Source organism: Dendropsophus ebraccatus, chromosome 3 (assembly GCF_027789765.1).
Source record: "Dendropsophus ebraccatus isolate aDenEbr1 chromosome 3, aDenEbr1.pat, whole genome shotgun sequence".
Taxonomy (NCBI): Eukaryota; Metazoa; Chordata; class Amphibia; order Anura; family Hylidae; genus Dendropsophus; species Dendropsophus ebraccatus.
In genome coordinates, this window is record NC_091456.1 from 166,703,537 (window position 1) to 166,723,738 (window position 20,202).

The 20,202-nt window shown below is 43.3% G+C and overlaps 1 protein-coding gene across 2 annotated transcripts; it reads right to left on the reverse strand.

Annotated features, from left to right (window-relative positions):
* Positions 1-1,379: 1,379 nt before the first annotated feature.
* AGXT2 (alanine--glyoxylate aminotransferase 2) lies at positions 1,380-19,827 on the reverse strand. 2 transcript variants are annotated; one of them, XM_069963058.1, is made up of 14 exons: positions 19,742-19,826; positions 18,201-18,271; positions 13,925-14,109; positions 12,824-12,947; positions 10,320-10,414; positions 9,775-9,868; positions 8,115-8,208; positions 7,351-7,451; positions 5,939-6,031; positions 5,428-5,560; positions 4,894-4,982; positions 4,030-4,179; positions 2,720-2,818; positions 1,380-1,641 (listed from the first exon to the last, which is right to left on the reverse strand). In XM_069963058.1, exons 1-14 carry the CDS (start codon positions 19,797-19,799, stop codon positions 1,534-1,536), a joined length of 1,494 nt encoding a protein of 497 aa, XP_069819159.1. In that variant the 5' UTR covers positions 19,800-19,826; the 3' UTR covers positions 1,380-1,533. The 2 variants fall into 2 exon arrangements, with proteins under 2 accessions (XP_069819159.1, XP_069819160.1); XM_069963059.1 differs by lacking the exon at positions 18,201-18,271 and having other exon boundaries at positions 19,742-19,827.
* Between the last annotated feature and the right edge of the window lie 375 nt (positions 19,828-20,202).

A 20,202-nucleotide genomic window follows, 5' to 3' on the forward strand; every position in this document is an offset into this window, starting at 1 on the left:
CATTTGCATTTTGTTTTAACTGATTCTTTTTATTGGGGAGACTTATTCATCACAATGAAATTCTTAAATAGCCAAATCTTTAGTTCCCAGAATTCATTTCAGATTCATAAAATTTTTTTGTTTAACATATTTCATTTTCCAGATCCGTTTATTTCTCACTGAAAACCATTAACCCTTTACCGTCAGCCATTCTGCTATAGTGCTTATCCCATGCAACAGGAACATATTTAAACATTCCTGGTTGTGAAGGGGTTTTAATTAGACTTAATCGAACAGCTTAAAAAGCTACGTACTATCGAATTTGAATCTAGCCGAATCTTCCACATTTGATTCCTGATGCTTTACAGCGGAAGGTGAAGACTGTGGAGTACTGTCCGAGTACTGCCTGGAAAACAGGGATACAGGCTGTATCCCTCCTCTAACATTTCCCGATGTTGATCATCTCTAGCAATGACCACCCCAAGTCACAAAAAAAAAAGGAGAAGCATTAGCCTACAGGCAATGTACCTAATGTCTACTCGTTACTCCAAAGAAAACGCAATTTAATAATAATAACAATAATAAAAATAAAAAAATCTCATAAATAATCAAATCAAATAACAAACACAAATATTGAAGATAAAATCAGTATTACACAGTTAAAAATGTAACCATAGGGCCCTTATGGTGTTATACTAGTCACATCCATTGTATAGGGACACAACAACAGCGCATTGGAATGTATTAGGCGCTGTACAACTACAAGTGTCAGCTGGTCTGCGCTGCAAAAAATGGAACCACACTGAATTGGAATAAAACCACACTGGTATTGCTGGAATTGCACTGTAGTGTCACAAGTCTCAGCTAAACTACACTGCAGTGAGACTAGAACCCCACTGATATGAGATGAGACCTCACTGGGATTGCTGGAATTCCTAGAATTGCACTGTAGTACCACAGGTTTTAGCTGGAATACACTGCAGCGAGAGTAGAACCACTCTGGGATTGCTGGAATTGCACTGTAGTACCACAAGTCTCAGCTGGACTACATGGCAGCAAGAGTAGAACCACACTGATATGAGATGCTGGCATTGCTGGTAATGATGATCGAACAGTGGAAAATCTTAGATTTTATCGAACTTGAACCTTGTCGAACTTTCCGCATTTGATTCCTGATGTCTTCACAGTCCGTGGGGAAGGAGGAGACAGCCCAGGTATCGCCTGGAATTCCGGGATACAGCCTATTACCTAGGCTGAATAATGGAATTCTAGCCGGTACCCACCTCCAGCGTGCGTCTGGCCTTGAAAAGTCCACAAGTGAATTAGTGGAGTCGCGGGGGTTGCCTTACTTTAGGCTACTTGGTAGGCATTATGTTTCTCTCCATGGACAGACAAAAAAGAATTATTACAATATTTAATGATATTTTATACAATTACAAAAAAAATTATCTAACATGGCAGATGATTCTCTTTCCCTCGAGATGAATGTGTCAATTTAGGCGATGACAATCTTTGCTATTTTGTTATACAGTCTCAGAGTTGTTGACTTCTGTTTCATCTGGCCTTTGCGTCCATGTATTTGTTTAATGCCGCCTCTAACACAGCTACAGCGTAATCTGCATCCTCCTTCCTGATGCACATTGGAGGTTTAATACGGAATATCTGTCAAGAGAGTTTAAGGAAATCATCATTTTCACCAAAAGGTAATGGGAACAACACATGACCTCTCCCCATTGATGCTCAGGTGGTAGAGCATGCCCCACAACACTTCTCCCATAAATGTCAATGACTGAGGTCCATGTGGCTGCTGTAAAGCAAACTAAAGCCACTTTCACATGTTTCGTCGCCAAGTGATATCCTCAGGACTTACTGCTATAAAAAAATATATTTTATGTCTACAAACGTTTTTCTGTGATTGAAAATAAAACTTAAAGTGTAACTGTCATATTTTTTTTTATTGCAGAAATCAGTAGTTTAAGCGATTTTAAGAAACTCTGTAATAGGTTTTATCAGCCAAAAAAAAACCTCCTTCTGTACTCAAGAAGCAATCTCCCAGCCTCCCCCTCCTGACTTCTTATCTGTGCATTATCAGGCAAACACGTCTTCATTACAGAGAAGCCAGTGAAGACAGGCTCTGCTCTCTCCATTGTAAGCCTATGAAGGGGGAGGGGCTGAGGGAGATGAGGGAGCAGGAAGAGGTGACATGAAGGTCAGCTGTTTGTAGACTCTCTGGGCACCTAAACCGCAGGATTCAGGTATCAGAAAGGTCAGTGCTTATCTATGAACTTACTGAGAGAAGATTGCAGGGTGTTGTGCTGTGCAGGACTGCTATGTGCTCAGTCACTCCTAACAGCCCCTCCCCTCTTCATAGCCACATAATGGAGACAGAAATCCTGCTTCTTCTGAAGTGAGGGGGGAGGCTGGGAGATTGCTTTTTCAGTCCAGAAGGAAACTCTTTTGGTTTCTAAAACCTATTACAGAGTTTCTTAAAATCGCATGAACTGTTGATATTTAATGTTTTTAAAAAAATGACCCTGAAGTGACAGTTACACTTTAAGTTGGAGTTTATAATGTATGCAGCGTACTGCAGTAGAGTAGCAGTGAGCATCAGCAACTCACTGCTCCATTCTAATTGGAAGGGTCTCCAGATTGTGGGGGACCCCAGCAATCGGACCTGTTGATATGGGGTTATGCCTTCAAGACTATTCTAAATTAGGAACAGTTGAGATAGTAAACTTACATTATTGTAAAGTCCTCCTTTTCCTAATAGCACCCCCATGTCTTTGCAGTTCTCCCATATAACATTCAGCTCTTGTGCAGGGAGCGGTTTCCGGGATTCCTGGAGATGTAAAAATACATTTCAGCTATATTATTGGGGAACATTAGAGGGTCTCATAGACTCTTTGCAGGACCCATGCATTTGGTCTACAATAGAGATGAGCGAACCTCGAGCATGCTCAAGTCCATCCGAATCCGAACTTTCGGCATTTGATTAGCAGTGGCTGCTGAAGTTGGATAAAGCCCTAAGGCTATGTGGAAAACATGGATATAGTCATTGGCTGTATCCATGTTTTCCAGACAACCTTAGAGCTTTATCCAACTTCAGTAGCCCCAGCAAATCAAATACCAAATGTTTGGGTTCGGAACGGGCTCGAACCAAAACCTGGTTCGCTCATCTCTAGTCTACAATCTACCCATTTCAATGTAAACCATGTAATGCATCATTTGACCTGTGGCGGTGCTGCAGGGAAATTCAACACTAGTTCCTTCACAGATTAAGGCTGGGTTCACACTACGTATATTTCAGTCAGTATTGTGGTCCTCATATTGCAACCAAAACCAGGAGTGGATTAAAAACACAGAAAGGATCTGTTCACACAATGTTGAAATTGAGTGGATGGCCGCCATTTAATGGCAAATATTTGCTGTTATTTTAAAACAACGGCTGTTATATTGAAATAATGGCCGTTATTTACTGTTATATGGCGGCCATCCACTCAATTTCACCAGTGTGTGAACAGAGCCTTTCTGTGTTCTCAATCCACTCCTGGTTTTGGTTGCAATATGAGGACCACAATACTGAGCAAAAATACTGTGTGTGAACATAGCCTAAAGCTGATCATTTGGGATCTCAGCAGTAGGAGATCTTATGATCAACTTATTGATGATGGACCCATTTAAAGGGTATGGCCCCTATAACTGTAAATTGCACTCTTATAACTAGAGAGGTGAAAGGAGCCAAAACACTAGAGATGAGCGAAGTGGGTTCGAGTCCATCCGAACCCGAACGTTCGGTATTTGATTAGCGGGGGCTGCTGAACTTGGATAAAGCTCTAAGGTTGTCTGGAAAACATGGATACAGCCAATGACTATATCCATGATTTCCACATAGCCTTAGCGCTTTATCCAACTTCAGCAGCCACAGCTAATCAAATGCATAAAGTTCGGGTTCGGATGGACTCGAGCATGCTCCAGGTTCGCTCATCTCTACAAAACACTCTTTAACAAGCAGGCTCAGTGAAAAGAGAGGCTGTACATCACAGTTCCTACCTTGTCTGTTACCAGCTCCACCCCGATCATTAACCCTTTCCCTCGAACATCTCCAACAACTTCAAACTTATCCCGAAGCTTGGAAAGTTCCAGCATCAAATAGGTTCCTATTGTGTTACAGTTGTCTTGTAGACCTTCCTCTTCAATCACCTAGAGAGGGAAGCAGAACCATCAAAAACCACTGTAGTCAAATAGACATATACCTGTGCCCAATGGCTGTTCCTTTGTAGAGAAGAGATTAAGGGCTTAGCTCAATCCTACTAAAGCTATGATTTCCCATGTGGAGTAGATACCCCTGTAATGCATAGATTGTGATACTTCAGGTTGCCTAGAAACCATTTGTCTTCCTGTCTCAGTGACTACTTTCTAACTGTACAGAATCGTTTCCATGCTGATCACCTTCAATCCCAAATCACGTTTATACATAGTGACATGAGGTCTACATAACACCATGTGATGTAATAACTAGAGATGCCTTCCCTTTACCTAGGCTGTATCCCTGTTTTCCAGGCAGTACTAGGGCCGTCGCCACCTTCCCCACATAACGGGAAGGCATCGGGAATCAAATGCTGAAGGTTCGAGTTCGATCGAACCTGCAAATTCCCAATGTTCGACCATCTCCAGTAATAACGGCAGAAGACCACTGTTTGGGGGGTGTAGAGAAATTAGACTGAAGTCTATTCCTGGTTATTGCAGGCAGGTGTTGGCTGTAAGGTATAGCCAGCACCCGCCACCTATAGAGCATGCAGAGCCTCAAAGCCCACTCCATAGACAACGACCACTGTGCTGCTGTAAATCGACGGCCGTTAAGAGATTAATGAAAAGTTGATAGTGTGTAGCAATAAGTATAGACTATAAACTTACATCTAGAACTGCTGAGCCAACCGCACACGCCACAGGATTACCGCCAAAGGTGTTGAAATGCAGGGCGCGAGCAAAGGATGTGGCAATCTCTGAAATAAATGAGAACAATGTGGGTTATAGGCCTATGAAAAGGGTCTCGTTTATACAATTGTGTCTCATAGTAGGCTTTTCTGGAAGGTTTTGTTGGCATCATGACCTGCTCGTACTGGGCTCATAAATGTCTGAAAATTTGGGGGGTATAATATAGATAACATGAGCATGGGCAATGGGCCCTGAATCCAGGAATCCCAGAACTATAGAGAGACCATCCAGTAATACTGAATGTTGTATTGGGGCATCAATTAGGATTCTAATTCTAGTGGCTTCTTTAAAGATTTTTTATTATAAGGGTGCTATATGGTGGTAGTATGTAAGTATGTATGTAAGTGGAAAGCACAGGCACCATACATTGTTTTTTACCAGATAGGAAAAGATCTATATTAGCAGCCATAATGGTTTTCACCATAAAGTCATAGTCACAAGACTATCACATACCTTCTGTTGTCACAACAGCGGCCATTGGAAATCCATTTCCAATCCCCTTTGCCATTGTCACTATATCAGGCATGACATCATGTGTCTGAAATCCCCAATAATGGCTTCCAGTTCTTCCGAAACCAGTCTGGACCTAAATCCAAGTCAGAAGGTAAACAGTTTGTTATTAGTGTATGGAACGCTCGAATGCCCGAACGCTCTGCATTTGAATAAGCGTAGGAGACCTATGGCTGCATCCATGTTTTCCATGCAGCAAGATTCAAATGCCAAACATTCATGTTTACGCTGACTGGATCCTACTGTAATTTTGCTCGTCTCTACTCATCCTTATAAATCAGTCAATAAACAAACACAAAATTCATGCTAAAAACAGTAAATATACATAAAAATACTTTAGGACCCAGCACCGGCTCAATGAGAGGTCATAAGGATTATCTAGTGCAGACCAGTAACCCACCATTGAGCAGGGGCGAGGCTGGAAAAGTCATAACTAAGATAAAGTGAGTCTCACCTCATCCGCGATGCACAGCCCACCTTTCTCTCGTACAACCTCGTATGCGTCCTTTAAAAATCCTTTAGGATATTGAACAGTTCCTCCCACACCCTGGAAGAGAAGGAAAATGCTGCAAGAGAGGTGTAATGGCCCAGAAAGGTATTTATTGTCAGGTGTCTGGAGATGTATTGTTGCTATTGGCAACCCTAGACAGTCTGTATTGGGGCCTAAGTATTTGCTGCTTTTTCCTAACTCTCTTATGGAGATAGTGTTTTCTGTCATATATTTATTCAATATGTTGTTATATATTAATCTATAATGAGACAAGTGTTAAGCTTGATCAGTGCTCCTCCCCTGCAACCTGTCACACTCTAGTGATTGGCCTGGGGAAAGCTAGCTCCGCCCACCTTCTACCCAGAAGGACTGTGCGGTCTTGTCAGTTAAGGGTTGGTAGTCTGGCATTGCCAGAGTCACATCTAACCTCCCTACGTCCCCTCAGTAATCCTGTCAGACTCCATCTTCAACCCCCTAACCTGTTTCTCAGCAGGACATTCTCTGTGTTTATTAGTGCCTGCTGTCGGATTGGTGAAGTGATAGAGGGTCTCCCATTCACCGTCCACATCTTCCTGGCTTCCAAGTCAGTGTGTCCATGCGTCTTCCTCCTACATGATAGCGAGCGTTGACAGCGTCAAGTCTCTTCAGTACCTATTCACACGTACCTTATAAAGGCTGGAAAACTGCAAAGTCTCTGGAACAGGTCTGTCTCTTTGAAATCCTATTTATCCACCAAGTCTAAGCTATAGTAACCAAGGTAACCCTCCCTCTAAAGCTAAGGACTCTGATCAAGCCAACAGTTTACTGTCATCAGATGCCCCTGTATTGGATTCTACATAGTTATCCTTCAAGTAAAGTCTCAATATACTTTCACCGCTATTGTGTGAAGACTTTTATTAAAAATGATATGTCCCTGCGTGTATGCTGAAGAAGACAAGGGCCCCAGCACCCTCGTGCCCATTCATTTTTTTTATTTACCCCCTCCCTGTAAGATGCTATTGTACATATCCCTATATTGGTAACTATTCATTTATCCTTTTCCATCATCTCTTTACTAGAGATGACCGACCAGCACAAATTTTCAGGTTCGTTCGAACTCAAACCATCGGCATTTGACTCCTGCTGCTTTCCCGTTCCGTGGGGAAGGTGGAGACAGCCCGAGTGCTGCCTGGAAAACAGGGATACAGCCTTTTACCTAGGCTATAACCATGTTTTTCAGGCGATACTCGGGCAGTCTCCAGCTTCCCCACGGAACAGGAAGGCAGCGGAAGTCAAATGCCGAAGGTTGGAGTTCGAACAAACCTGAAAATTTGCGCTGTTCGATCATCTCTATTCTTTACCTGGACAGAATCTGACTATATTGGTGGCATTTTTACCATGATGGGTTCAGCTATGAATGCGGCTATCCTCATGGCTGCGCTGGTGTTCAGAATTTCTTTTAACTGGTCAATATATCTGTCTTTAGCTTCACAGGAACCTGCAAATACAGAGAAGCAGTCACAATGAGCAGTAGAACAGCGACGCCTAGTGGTCACGTTTTAATGCAGTTGTTTTTCTCATGTTAAGCAGAAATGGAGAACCTTTGGCCCTGCAACTCCTCTGGCTCCTCCCTCATCAGGAGCCTAGCTGGATCTTATCCCTAAGCTCCATGTCATATGTATATCATGACACATTTAGGGAAGAATTAAGTATGATTACATCAGCTGCCTGATGCTGAACAATGCCACATGCGGAGGAGCAGGCAGGGAATGAATGCAGCAGATACTGCAATCTCACTGATTGTGTGATAGTCTCCTGTGAAATTAGGTGTTCTGCAACTGAGGGGGGAGCTTAAAAAAGTGTTGTGGGAGGAGAGTAGGCAGGGTGGGAGGGCTTTAAGAAAAGCAATGCATTCTGGGTATTGTATCACAGGGCACCAGGAAGAATGATCTGACATTTTTTGGTAGCTTATAAAGCGGATAATCCACTATTAGAGGAAGCATATTACTTTTCCAATGGAGAATGTGTGGATGAATTAAGTGTGCATGGGAGTTCCTTAGGAATACTACAGCTTTTGTCTGGTCAGCTTTTGAAAGTGTATGTCCACCTTAATAGATCGAGGCTTTAATAATTTATCATCTGGCCAGAAGACGGTTCCTACCAGCAGAACAGGAGCAGGACCTTGTCGTCTGAACAGGGGAATCTCTGCAATGACTTCCTCCCCATATACCTCGAAAAACATCCGGGCACATTGTCTAAAATGGAAACATTACAAAAATGATGCAATATTAAAAAAAAATGGTGGGGGAGAGGTGGTGGTGGTGGTGGTGGTGGTGGAAGGCAACTCAACTGAGTTCAATACTAACTATATAAATTCACACTGAAGTGCGCACCCTTAGGCCACAATAAAGAACAATGAGACCTCAGCGTTTTCAGTCGATCAATGACTACAACCCCAGGGACAGAGAAGAGTACTATACCAGACATTTATTATAATTTATACTATGACTGTGCGTAATCACTTCCCTCTTGCCCCAGGGTGGTAATTATATACTACTAGGTATTGATCTCTGCTGTCCTTATCACTGCAGTACATTGCACTTAAAGGGGAACACCCCTAAGACTTGTTATGTGATATGATTTGAACTTTGTTTTAGATTTCTAAACTTCGCCCCCTAGAGATTTCCAATATTAAGGGAAACTACACTGTTGCTCTGTGAACTGTAATGCCTTCTATATTGGCTGCCTTTCTCTCCTGGACATAGTAGCTAAGCCCTGCCCCCACTTCCTGTGTTCTGTCTTGGTATTTGTTTTTTGTTTTACTACAGATAGACTGAGCCTAACAACAGGCATTAGGCAACATATTACCGAGAAGGGAGACACCTAGTGGCCCAGAATTTAGAATGCTGTTTTTAACTGGAGTAAGAAGTCAATTTTTTTGGTAAATCATGTGATATACAGATATGTTAGGAATCACATGGAGGGTGTCACGTCCATAGGGGAACAGTGAGCCCTAACTGAACCCAGCCCACTGTCTCTACCTACTTGGACGTACTGCCCTAGGTGGCAGACCCCAACTGGACGGCAGTCCCTACGCTACTAAGTGCAGGGCCAGACAAGGAGAAAAGTCAGCAGCCCGAGTCAAACCAGCCAGGTACGTATAAACCACAAATCAGAACCAAAATCACAGTCAGAAAACAAGCCAGAGGTCAAATCCAAGATAGCAAAACAGTACAAAATCACAATACAAAGGGAATACCGTATAAACAGGCCAAGGTCAGAAACACTGTCAGGAGCGAGGTACAAAATCAGATAACAAGCCAAAGTCAGGTAACAAATGCAGAGGTCAGGAATACAGGGAGTCAGAACACAGAGTAATGCTGATGTAGTAAAACAAGGCAAAACTATCACTGGCAGCTATTGAACCTCAGCTGCATGTTTAAATACACCGCCCATGATTTGCATGAAGCGCCTGGCAGCTCGCGATTGGCTCTGTGCTCCTGCACAGCTTCGCTCCTGCCCCCTACCTCTGATAGGCTGCTTATCTGCAGCATCAGCCGGCTGGGCGTGTATGGGAATGTCAGCCTGCCTCTGCCTCTGCAGCACTGCAGAGCAACCAGGTAAATACATGACAGAGGGAATATTTGGTAAATCAGGTGATATACAGATATGTTAGGAATCACATGGAGGGAATATTTGGTAAATCAGGTGATATACAGATATGTTAGGAATCACATGGAGGAAAGGTGTGTAAAACAACAGTGTCGAGTATATGGACTATAAAAATGTGAAATGTGAACTGAGAAGGGAGATCTCTTTACCGTATGACACCCAAAACTATTGGCCACACCAGGTTTATAGGCGGAGAAAGCGGTCACCCCCAGGGTATATGGACTGGAGCCATGGTAACCACTCCTGTAGAATGATAAGACAGATATGGTTCCTTGATCAGACATATTGGGACACAGCATGGAAACACATACTCTACATTGTAGTTATTACCGGTTGTTTTCAGGATATCTGATTGGGCGGGGGCTGACTCCTGACCCCTCTGTACACTGGCCCCTTCCACTTACCACAGCACTGTTCATCTGTTTGTAGCCATCCCTGCTTATTCTGTGCGGTTATCGGTCACTCCTGTTGCACTAAGCCAATGCATAGGAAGCATGTATGAAAGAGTGTGGGGATGGGTGATGAATGATGTTATGTGCTATCTGTAGAGCTAAAGGCCTTCTGTAGGAGACACTGTGCAGGATATAGAGGTGGGCTTTTCATTCTTCCATTGTATATTGGAATATGCAATATGTGCGAGTAGGAGCTGTATAGTATATTTTTAGAAATATGTACTGTTAGGTCTCTGTCTTACCTCAAACTGATGACATCATAATTTCCTGTGTGAATTCTTGCCATATACAATGCAAGGTCATTCGCCTCTGATCCGCTGTTGGTCAAATAGAGGACCTGAAATAACATTTCAAGAAACGTTATATCTATCTATCTATTCATAAAGTTAAAAAAATCTGCAGCACTCCATGGAATTGCAAGGAAGGTGTACACCTTCTTTGCAATTCCATGGAGTGCTGCAGATTTTTTTTAACTTCATGGACTTTGGGACTTCTAATCAAGATCGACTGTGCTGGCACCAGCCTCACAGATTATACCTGAGTGACAGTGTCTACCTGACAGTGTCCATCGGTCATCCGACTAGTGAATTTACTGCAGCACTTGCCCCATATTTGATCCACATAGGGTTAACACCTTACGCATTGTGAGTGATACTGACCGACATCACTAGCACCATCTTAAAGCCTCCTTGACATGGGCATGTGCAGACACACTAGCATAGTCTACTCTACTGTATACTATTAATGAATTGCACATATTGTTATCAGCTGAGTGATTCCTGTTACTCCTCATCCGTTTATGAATTAATGATTATGTATTTTAATATGAACACTGTGTTTACTATTATTTCACGAGTATATATAGTTATCTCACAGGAGACTAGCTGTATAAATAGCGAATTGTATGCACCATGGTCCGGTGCCTACGGCAGCACCTTGCAGGAAGGCAGCACCAGGGAGCAGGGGGAAGGAAACAATTTTTTTTTTTGTTTTAATTTTTTTAGTCTCCCACCTCCTATTCAGACTTGCCAGTAAATCGGGTGTCTTTTTAAAGGGGAGGTTGTATATGGTGGTATTGTTCAGATCTGCTATGGCGGTGTTACCCAGTCACCGTATGGTGGTATAGGTCTGGTGTGGTATGGTGGTGTTATCCAGTCACAGTATGGCAGTGTTGTTCAGGTCTGGTGTGGCGGTGTTATCCAGTCACAGTATGATAGTATTGGTCAGGTCTGGGGTGGCGGTGTTATCCAGTCACAGTATGGCAGTGTTGCTCAGGTCTGGTGTGGCGGTGTTATCCAGTCACAGTATGGCGGTATTGGTCAGGTCTGGTGTGGTGGTGTTATCCAGTCACAGTATGATAGTATTGGTCAGGTCTGGTGTGGCAGTGTTATCCAGTCACAGTATGGCGGTGTTGTTCAGGTCTGGTGTGGCGGTGTTATCCAGTCACAGTATGATGGTATTGGTCAGGTGTGGTATGGCGGTGTTATGCAGTTACAGTATGTCGGTATTGGTCATGTCTGGTATGACGGTGTTATTCAGTCACAGTATGGCGGTATTGGTCAGGCCTGATATGACTGTGTTATTCAGTCACAGTATGGCGGTATTGGTCAGGTATGGTATGGCGGTGTTGGTCTGGTATAACAGTATTGGTCAAGTCTGGTGTGGCGGTGTTAAATGTGACGCCTGGAGCTATTACCTACCAATCCTGTGGTGAGAATTCCCTCAGACAATCCACAGACGGCTCCAATCATTGATTCAATGTGGAAATTTGTTTATATTTTAAGCCGTTAAAAAACATGAAAAACGTGATTCAGACAATGTTTCTACATGTAGAGAAATGCGTGTGGCTGAAACCAGGCTCCCATTTCTTCCCCAATAGTCATGTGCTGTTACCAGGATTAGTGGCCATATGCCTATTGGTTACCACATAAGGGTTTGGTTTCGGCTGCATGTAGTGACATACAGTAAATGTGGGAACGCGGAGTAAGACCAAGTTCACGTGGCGTAAGACATCAGCTGTAAGGCTGATGTCAGAGGAGATCATCCCGGTCGGTACTGCAGTACCGGCCGGACGGTCCCTTATTTCTGCTGAATTCACCGCTGCACACTCCATTGTGTGAACGCCCGCTTCATTGTTTGAACTGACAGGTTCTATGAATGAATAGATGAATAGAATAGAAAACTGACCGGGATGGTCCTGTCCGGGATTCCATTCATTCAAATACAACATATGTTTTGCATAAATCACGGCAAATTGCAACAACGGTCATGATTTATGTAAAACAGGTTGTGTGAACATGGCCTAAGATTGAACAGATATCACTAAGATGCTCAGAAACAGGAAGATCATGATACTAATTGGTGAGTGACGATTGGGGGGCATCTTCAGGTTTAGTGCCTAGGACAGCAGTAGCTGTAATTATGGCCCTGTATCTATCTATCTATCTATCTATCTGTCTGTCTGTCTGTCTGTCTGTATGTCTGTCTGTCTGTCTGTCTATCTAACATGACAGATGCCACTTACCTAACTATTGTACATACCAAGTAGCACTCTTTATAAAGATTATTGTCTATGTATCTACAGTTTTTAGAGTGTGCATGTCTTTCTTGTTATTTGGCCCTTGTGGACACACTGATTTGCACCTTATAGGGTATTTGACTCCTTTGCACACCTTACTCTTGGTTGCTGAAAAAAACTGGACCTTTTATACTTTACATAGGGACATTCTGCATCTAAGTGCAATACCTTGAGTTTTCCTGGCAACCGGCTGGTCAGCTTCTCAGCGTATTCATGGAGTGGAGAATGGAGGTAAATGTTGGTTGTGTGCCAGAGACGCCCAAGCTGCTTCTTAGCTGCTTCTGTAACCTTCCTGCATAGACAATGAATATATACAATACAATGTTGTAGATAGAAAAGAGTATCCCCCATAGCAAGGGTCAAAACCTGTTTTCCTCTCCATGTTCTTGGACAAATTCCAATACAGATCCCCAGGGAAGGGGAGAAATTCCCATTCAGATTCTCAGGGGAGGGGAGAAATTTCCATACAGATGGTTAGGGGAGGTCTTTTACAGATCTTCTGGGGAGAGGAGCAAATTCCCATACAGATTCCCAGGGGAGCCAAGCAAATTATACAGATCCCTGGGGAAGCCAAGCAAATTCTCATACAGATCCCCAGGGGAGGGCAGCAAATTCCCATACAGCTACTCAGGGTAGGGGAGCAAATTCCCATACAGCTACTCAGGGGAGCAAATTACCATACAGCTACTCAGGGGAGGGGAGCAAATTCCCATACAGCTACTCAGGGGAGGGGAGCAAATTCCCATACAGCTACTCAGGGTACGGGAGCAAATTATACAGATCCCCAGTGGAGGGAAGCAAATTCCCATACATATCCTCAGGGAGAGGGAGGAAATTCCCATACAGATCTTCTGGGAAGAGGAGCAAATTCCTATTCCGATCCTTAGGCGAGGGGTAGAAATTATACAGATCCCCAGGGGAGGGGAGAAAATGATCATACATATCCCCAGGGGAGGGAATAAATTCTTATACAGACCTTCAAGGGAGGGGAGCAAATTATACAGATCCACAGAGGAGAGGAGCAAATTCTCATACAGATACTCAGGGGAGGGGAGTCCTGACATCCTGACATCCAGCAGCAAAGATGATAGGACCAACCACTGAGCCTTAAGGTTGTTATCCCCAGCCACAGGTGATAACATTTTTGGACAAACCTTATACATACATGGTCTCCCTTTATAATTTATACATTCTTGCACAACACAATATATACAGTATTTGGCTTGATGTCAGCTAGTATCCCTATAATTGACCCTATAGGATACATACGGATGGCAATGTCCAACGCTAACAGTCACAATTCCTCCAAAGAAATCAAGATAGCGTCGACCCTCATGATCGAATAACCATTGCATGTGTCCTTGGTGAAGCAGGAGGGGTTTTCTGTAATACGTTGAGAGGGCTGCTGACAGATTCTTCTTGCGGACCTCCACCACATGGTCATAGGGAAGAGACTGGGGAACAAAGGTCATGATATAATGGCAATGTCTACATACGGCAAATATTATAGCCACATTCCCTTATAGTTATGTTTACCTATTTATATAGGACAAAGCCCTAACCTAGGAAATTTTAATCACAAGTACTTCATATGAGCCCATTTATCACACCCTCCTAAATAAATACAGATCCCAGATCAGATCACCCCCAAATAGACTCCCATAGACCATTTAAGACCTTAAGACCTCAGACCAGAGCTTTAAAATAATTACAGACTCCATTAGATAAATACAGACCTCTAAATTAATAATGACGCTAGACCAGATTCAGGTACCCTAATAAAACAGAAATCCCAGAACATCCCTCCAGAATACAAACCAAATACCAGACCCCTAAACTAAACTGACCCTAGATCAGACTCCTTAAAATAGTGCTGGCCCCAGACCAAACCCCTAAACTGATACAGACACCCGACCAAACCCCTAAACTGATACAGACACCCAACCAAACCCCTAAACTGATACAGACACCAGATCAAACCCCTAAACTAATACAGACACCAGATCAGACCCCTAAACTAATACAGACCCCATACCAGATCCCTTAACTAATGCAGACACCAGATCAAATCTCTAAACTAATACAGATCCCAGACTAGACCCCTAAACTAATACAGGCCCTAGATGAAATATTCTAAACTAGAGCATGCCTGAAGCCAGAACCCTAAACAAATATAGACCCCAAATCAGACTTCCTAAACTAATACAGACCCCACACCAGACCCATAAACTAATACAGACCCCAGATCAGACCCCTAAACTAATACAGACTTTAGACCAGACTATGCAGATACTCATTTGTTTCTGCTCCCCTCTTTACACCCAGGCAAACAGTACCCAAAGATAAAATATAAGGCACCCAGAAGAGTAGACATGTAAACATATAACACTAGTATATGTATATACCAAACTAGTGCTTATATACAAAACAAGTGCGTTCCCCCATGTAGTATTGGGCTTGCCCATAAGACTACCAGCACAGAAAATGCATATGCAATCCATCCCAGCAACTGAGGCCTGGCTTATATCATGGACTAGAGGCCGATTAAAATGTGAATGAGCATATTTGTAGGCCTGTGTAAAGGGGCCAGCGATGACCCAGAGAAGATTCCCATTTGTTGGCTAATTGCATCTTTTGTTTGGCCAATAAAATTATTTTTTCATTATGTTCAGTCATGACTGCACCACCTGGAGATTGATCCCTTTAGTCCTAATAGGAACAGGAAGCACAGAGATGTTAAAATAGGCCCCTCCCCGGACAAGCCTCAGTGTTTTCCTGTTCCTATCAGGACTAGCAATGAGTTGTTACTCTCCTGGTCCAGGGGGCTGGCAGACTGCTGGATCAGTCCCTCGGGTCCCTTCGCTCCCACCCCTGCACCAGATTGCGAGGTTCGCCTATGCCTTCTGGTCCCTGTAGTCCCCGCTGCCACACTCCAGGAGTTCACGCTGCGGTGGTGCGGTGCTCTCATGCCGCTAGTCCTCAGTCCCCAAAAATAGATGTTCAAGTTGCCAAAGTTGTTAAAAAAATTCTTTACCCTTTGAGGATGGTTCCCAACTTAAAGATTCTATTGATCGTGAGATGGATGGCCTTCTTTGCAGGTCTTGGGATGCCTCTGCGGCAGCCATAAACCCCAAAATAGCTGCCACAAGTATGGCCAGGTCCCTTTTTGTTTGGCTAGAAGAACTAGAAAAGCGCATTGAAGATAAAACCTCTAGAGAGGATTTACTTTCTTCAGTTCCTATGCTAAAACTGGCTACTGTCTTTCTGGTGGACGTCTCGTCTGAGTCATTCCGTTTTGCAGTAAAGGCTGTGGCTCTATCTAATACTACTAGAAGAGCTCTGTGGCTGAAAAGTTGGCAGAGGGATAACTTGTCAAAAACTAAACTTTGTGCAATTCCCTTCACAATCTTCAAATGCTTCATTTTCAGTTTAAAGCTCTACACTTCGGGATAGCAACAGCTCCTCAGATATTCACAAAAATCAGGTGGAGGTTATGGCGCATCTGAGGTTAAAAGGAGTAAAAATCGTCCCTTATCTGGACGATCTATTGTAAGTATCCCAAACACAGGGTCAGTTAGAAAAAGACATCAATCTGACTGTTTCTTGGCTCCAAAACCTAGGTGGGATTGTCAACGTGGCCAAAGAAGTTTCTAGGGATGATACTGGACACAGAACGTCAGATGACCTTCCTTCCTCCAGCAAAGATCTCCTCTCTCTTGGGAAAGTTCAAGACGTTTGCAAAGAAAAGGTCAGTAAACCATTCGAAAAGCAATGTCTCTTTTAGGCTCCATGACATCTTGCATCCAGGCCGTCCCATGGTGTCAAAGTCACTCTTGAGCCCTTCAGTCGCAGATCCTGAGGGTTTGGAACCAGACTCCACTATCATTGGACAGGAAGATGTCAGAAATACCTCAGATAAAAATATCCCTAAAATAATGGTGTCAGGAATCAAATCTAAACAAAGGTCGGCTTTGGTTCCCTCATCAGATGTGTGCCTAACTACAGATGCAAGCAGGTGGGGCTGGGGAGCCCACATCAAAGACCTTCTGTTTCAGGGAGAGTGCAGGAAAGGGACTCGTCAGAACCCCTCCAACTTTTGAGAGCTAAAGGCGGTGTACAAAGCTCTAAAAGCAGCAAAAAACCATCTTCATCACCAGCATGTGGAGGTTTACCCAGACAATGCCATGACAGTAGCCTTCATAAATCAACAAGGCAGCACCCGACACAAACCACTTCAGTTTCTGGCCAAAAAAAAATTTGTCTGGGAAGAACTTCACCTGGCGTCACTGACCGCAGTTCACCTCAAAGGCTCCCTAAACTCTGTAGCCCACTTTCTAAGTCGACAAAAGATACATCCTGGAGAATGAAGCCTTAATCCGGAAGTCTTCCAGATCCTGATTTTAAAATGGGGGTCTCCAGAAGTGGACCCGTTCGCCACCAAGAAAAACAAAAAAGTGAGGAGATTTTTTTTCACTAACGGAAGAAGAATACGGATTACAATATAGTGCTTTTTAAGCACTATAATTACATTGGCTAGAAGAGTTTGTGAAATCCAAGCACTATCCTCTTAAGAACCTTTCCTGATCATTCTAGAAGATAGAATCATCATAAAGCTTGATCCATCTTTTCTTCCCAAAGTTGTCTCTAATTTTCATAGATCACAAGACATAATTCTACCATCCTTTTGTGACCCACCAAAGAATGCGAAAGAGATGACTTTTCATACGTTGGATCTGCGTAGATCTGTAATTGCATACCTGCAGGCTTCTAAAGAATGGAGAAAGGACTCAAAACCTACTCTTACAGTTTCGAGGACCTAATAAAGGTAAGGCCTCCAAGGCATCCATTGCCAGATGAAAGAAGTCTACTATTTTCGAAGCTTACAAGCTGGCAGACAAAGAAGTGCCGGAAAATTTGAAAGCTCATTCTACGAGAGCAGTTTTCGTCTCCTGGGCTGAGAATCAGCCACATTGGAGCAGATATGTTGAGCGGCAACGTGGGAATACCACACACCTTCTTTTGACACTACAAGCTTAATGTAGCCTTGTCTCAGGACTTGGCATTCAGACGGAAAGTGCTGCAGGCTGTGGTCCCTCTCTAAGGTAATCTGGTATATCTTCAGGTGGTGCTGTCATGACTGGACGTAATGAAAAGTTAGCATTATATCTTACCGATGATTCGTTTTTCAGGAGTCCATCATGACAGCACCCATTTATTATTTGTGTTGTTTGCTATGTTAATAGTAATTTATAAAACACCGAGGCTTGTCCTGGGAGGGGCCTATTTTAACATCTCTGTGCTTCCTGTTCCTATTAGGACTAATGGGATCAATCTCCAAGTGGTGCTGTCATGATGGACTCCTGAAAAACGAATTATCGGAAAGATATAATTCTGACTTTATCATTTGTTCACTCAAAGTGTGGTGCAGCCAACAATGATAAATTTACCGGGCTACATGAACGATCCAAAAGTCTCAGTAAATGAGTGCTGATCAGAGAGATCCTCCCCTCATCTATATGAGCTATAAGCTCAGTAGGACACTTACCTCATATTTGTCTGGCACAAAGTCACAGGGGGGCATTTTGGGCTCATTGCCTGACAAACATCTGCAAGACACTATTAGGTACAATCAATATCTATGTACAGGTCCCCCACCTCCTATCTGCCGCTTATAACAATGGCATCTTCTTGTAGCAGAGAACCCGGCATAGACCACAGGGCTAGGTGCAACCGTGACCTCTGCCCCCCTATATGTAGACCCGGCTGCTGGTTACCCTCTAACATTATAGTGTATAGCAGTGTATAACATTCATAGTTAGCTCTGCTAAATCTTCTTGGTATTTTATTGTGGAGATGTCTAGGGTCATGTTAAAGGGGAACTCCAGATAAGGAAAACTTCTATTTAAGTACATTAAAAGTTATATGGATGTGTTTATATATTGTATTACCATATCTCTGCCGTTCTGCCACACTGGTAGCTGATTGACATCCAGGAAGTGAAGATAACTGCCAATCCACATTGTCTCCTGCTCCCACTGCTCTCCCACCTTAGGAGACAAATATTCCATGCTTCTGTCTCACATTGTGTGTGTTTGCTGAGCGCAGGCTGATGATGCAGACAGGGGGCAGGGCATGATGTCACAGGAGGCTTGGCTGGATACCCCAGTCTCCTGAGTGATTCATCATCTCTGACCAGCCAGAAGCAGGTGCTGCACCTTCACTGTGCAAAACTCTGCAGTGAAATTAGGGCTATGTTCACACATGCTGAAGTTTCATTGCAGTACTGCAGCGTCACAGCAGGGAGTATTTTTACTATATGGAGGGCACAGCAGAAGGCATTGTTACTATGTGGGGGGACAACAGGAGGCATTATTTATAACTATATGAGGGTACAGCAGAGGACATTATTACTATATGGAGGGTACAGCAGGGGGCATTATTACTATAAGGAGGAACAGCAGTGAGACATTACTATATGGAGGTACAGAAGGCGCATAATTACTATATGGAGGGCACAGGAGGAGGTATTATTACTGTGGGGCACAACACTGGACATTATTACTATATGGGGGTACAGCAGGGGATTCTACATACAGGGGGCAATCCAAATACCTACTGACTTTACTGCACATGACACAAAAAAGTGTAAGTTGTAAAACGGCGGAGTCTAAGATGTTTGTGTGACAGGTTCAAAAGAGATGAATTGTAGCTGCAAGAAATCATCATGGTGGTCTTGACCAGAAGGAGAGGAAAAGAAAAGTGACGCCTCAGATCAAAGAAGACGTCACCTGCTCGTTACTGAATGTCTTTTTAATTTTTGCCTCAAGTTGAAAATGGACAACACTACTCTATGCCATAATACACACACTGCTTCTTCATAGCAAGAACTTTTAGCAAGATCTGCCTTATAGTCAAAACTACCTAGAAAGGGCCCTGCAAATAGCCAGTGAATCCAACAGTGAATCTCTCTCATGCTGGCACACACTTTGCAGAGCTCTCAGATAGCGTCTCACTTAAAGTCTCTGCTCCAGATGCATTTTCTCTGCACACAGAACTTCCTATACTGCCGCACACAGTGTCCCTTACCTGCACTGGGTCGAAGTGGGGTGAGGAGTTTGCAGTAGTTTACAGTCAGGGACCTCATGGCTGCAGCGACTGTCCCGAGTTTAGAGACACTACTAGAAAGGGAAAGAGGAGGAGATGGGAGAGGAGGAGGCAGATCCCTCCCTGTTTTCTTTTAGCGTCAGCCTGACCTGCCTTCAAAAACACTGTGGAAATCTGGAATACTTTAACCAAAACTACAGCAAAAAGCAACCAAACTGTGTAAACATAATAATCACATATTACCACTACATAGTTACTAAATATCATACAGTGACTGAATACAACCCAGTATAAAAAGGCTGTTATCACCAATCATAACACTATACAAGGGACAAATAATAGAGCACGTATCCTGAGCAATGAAATATGATAACCATACTGTTACTGCATATCCAGGCCAATGATAATACCAGTATACAAGGGACAAATCATACCTATCCTAC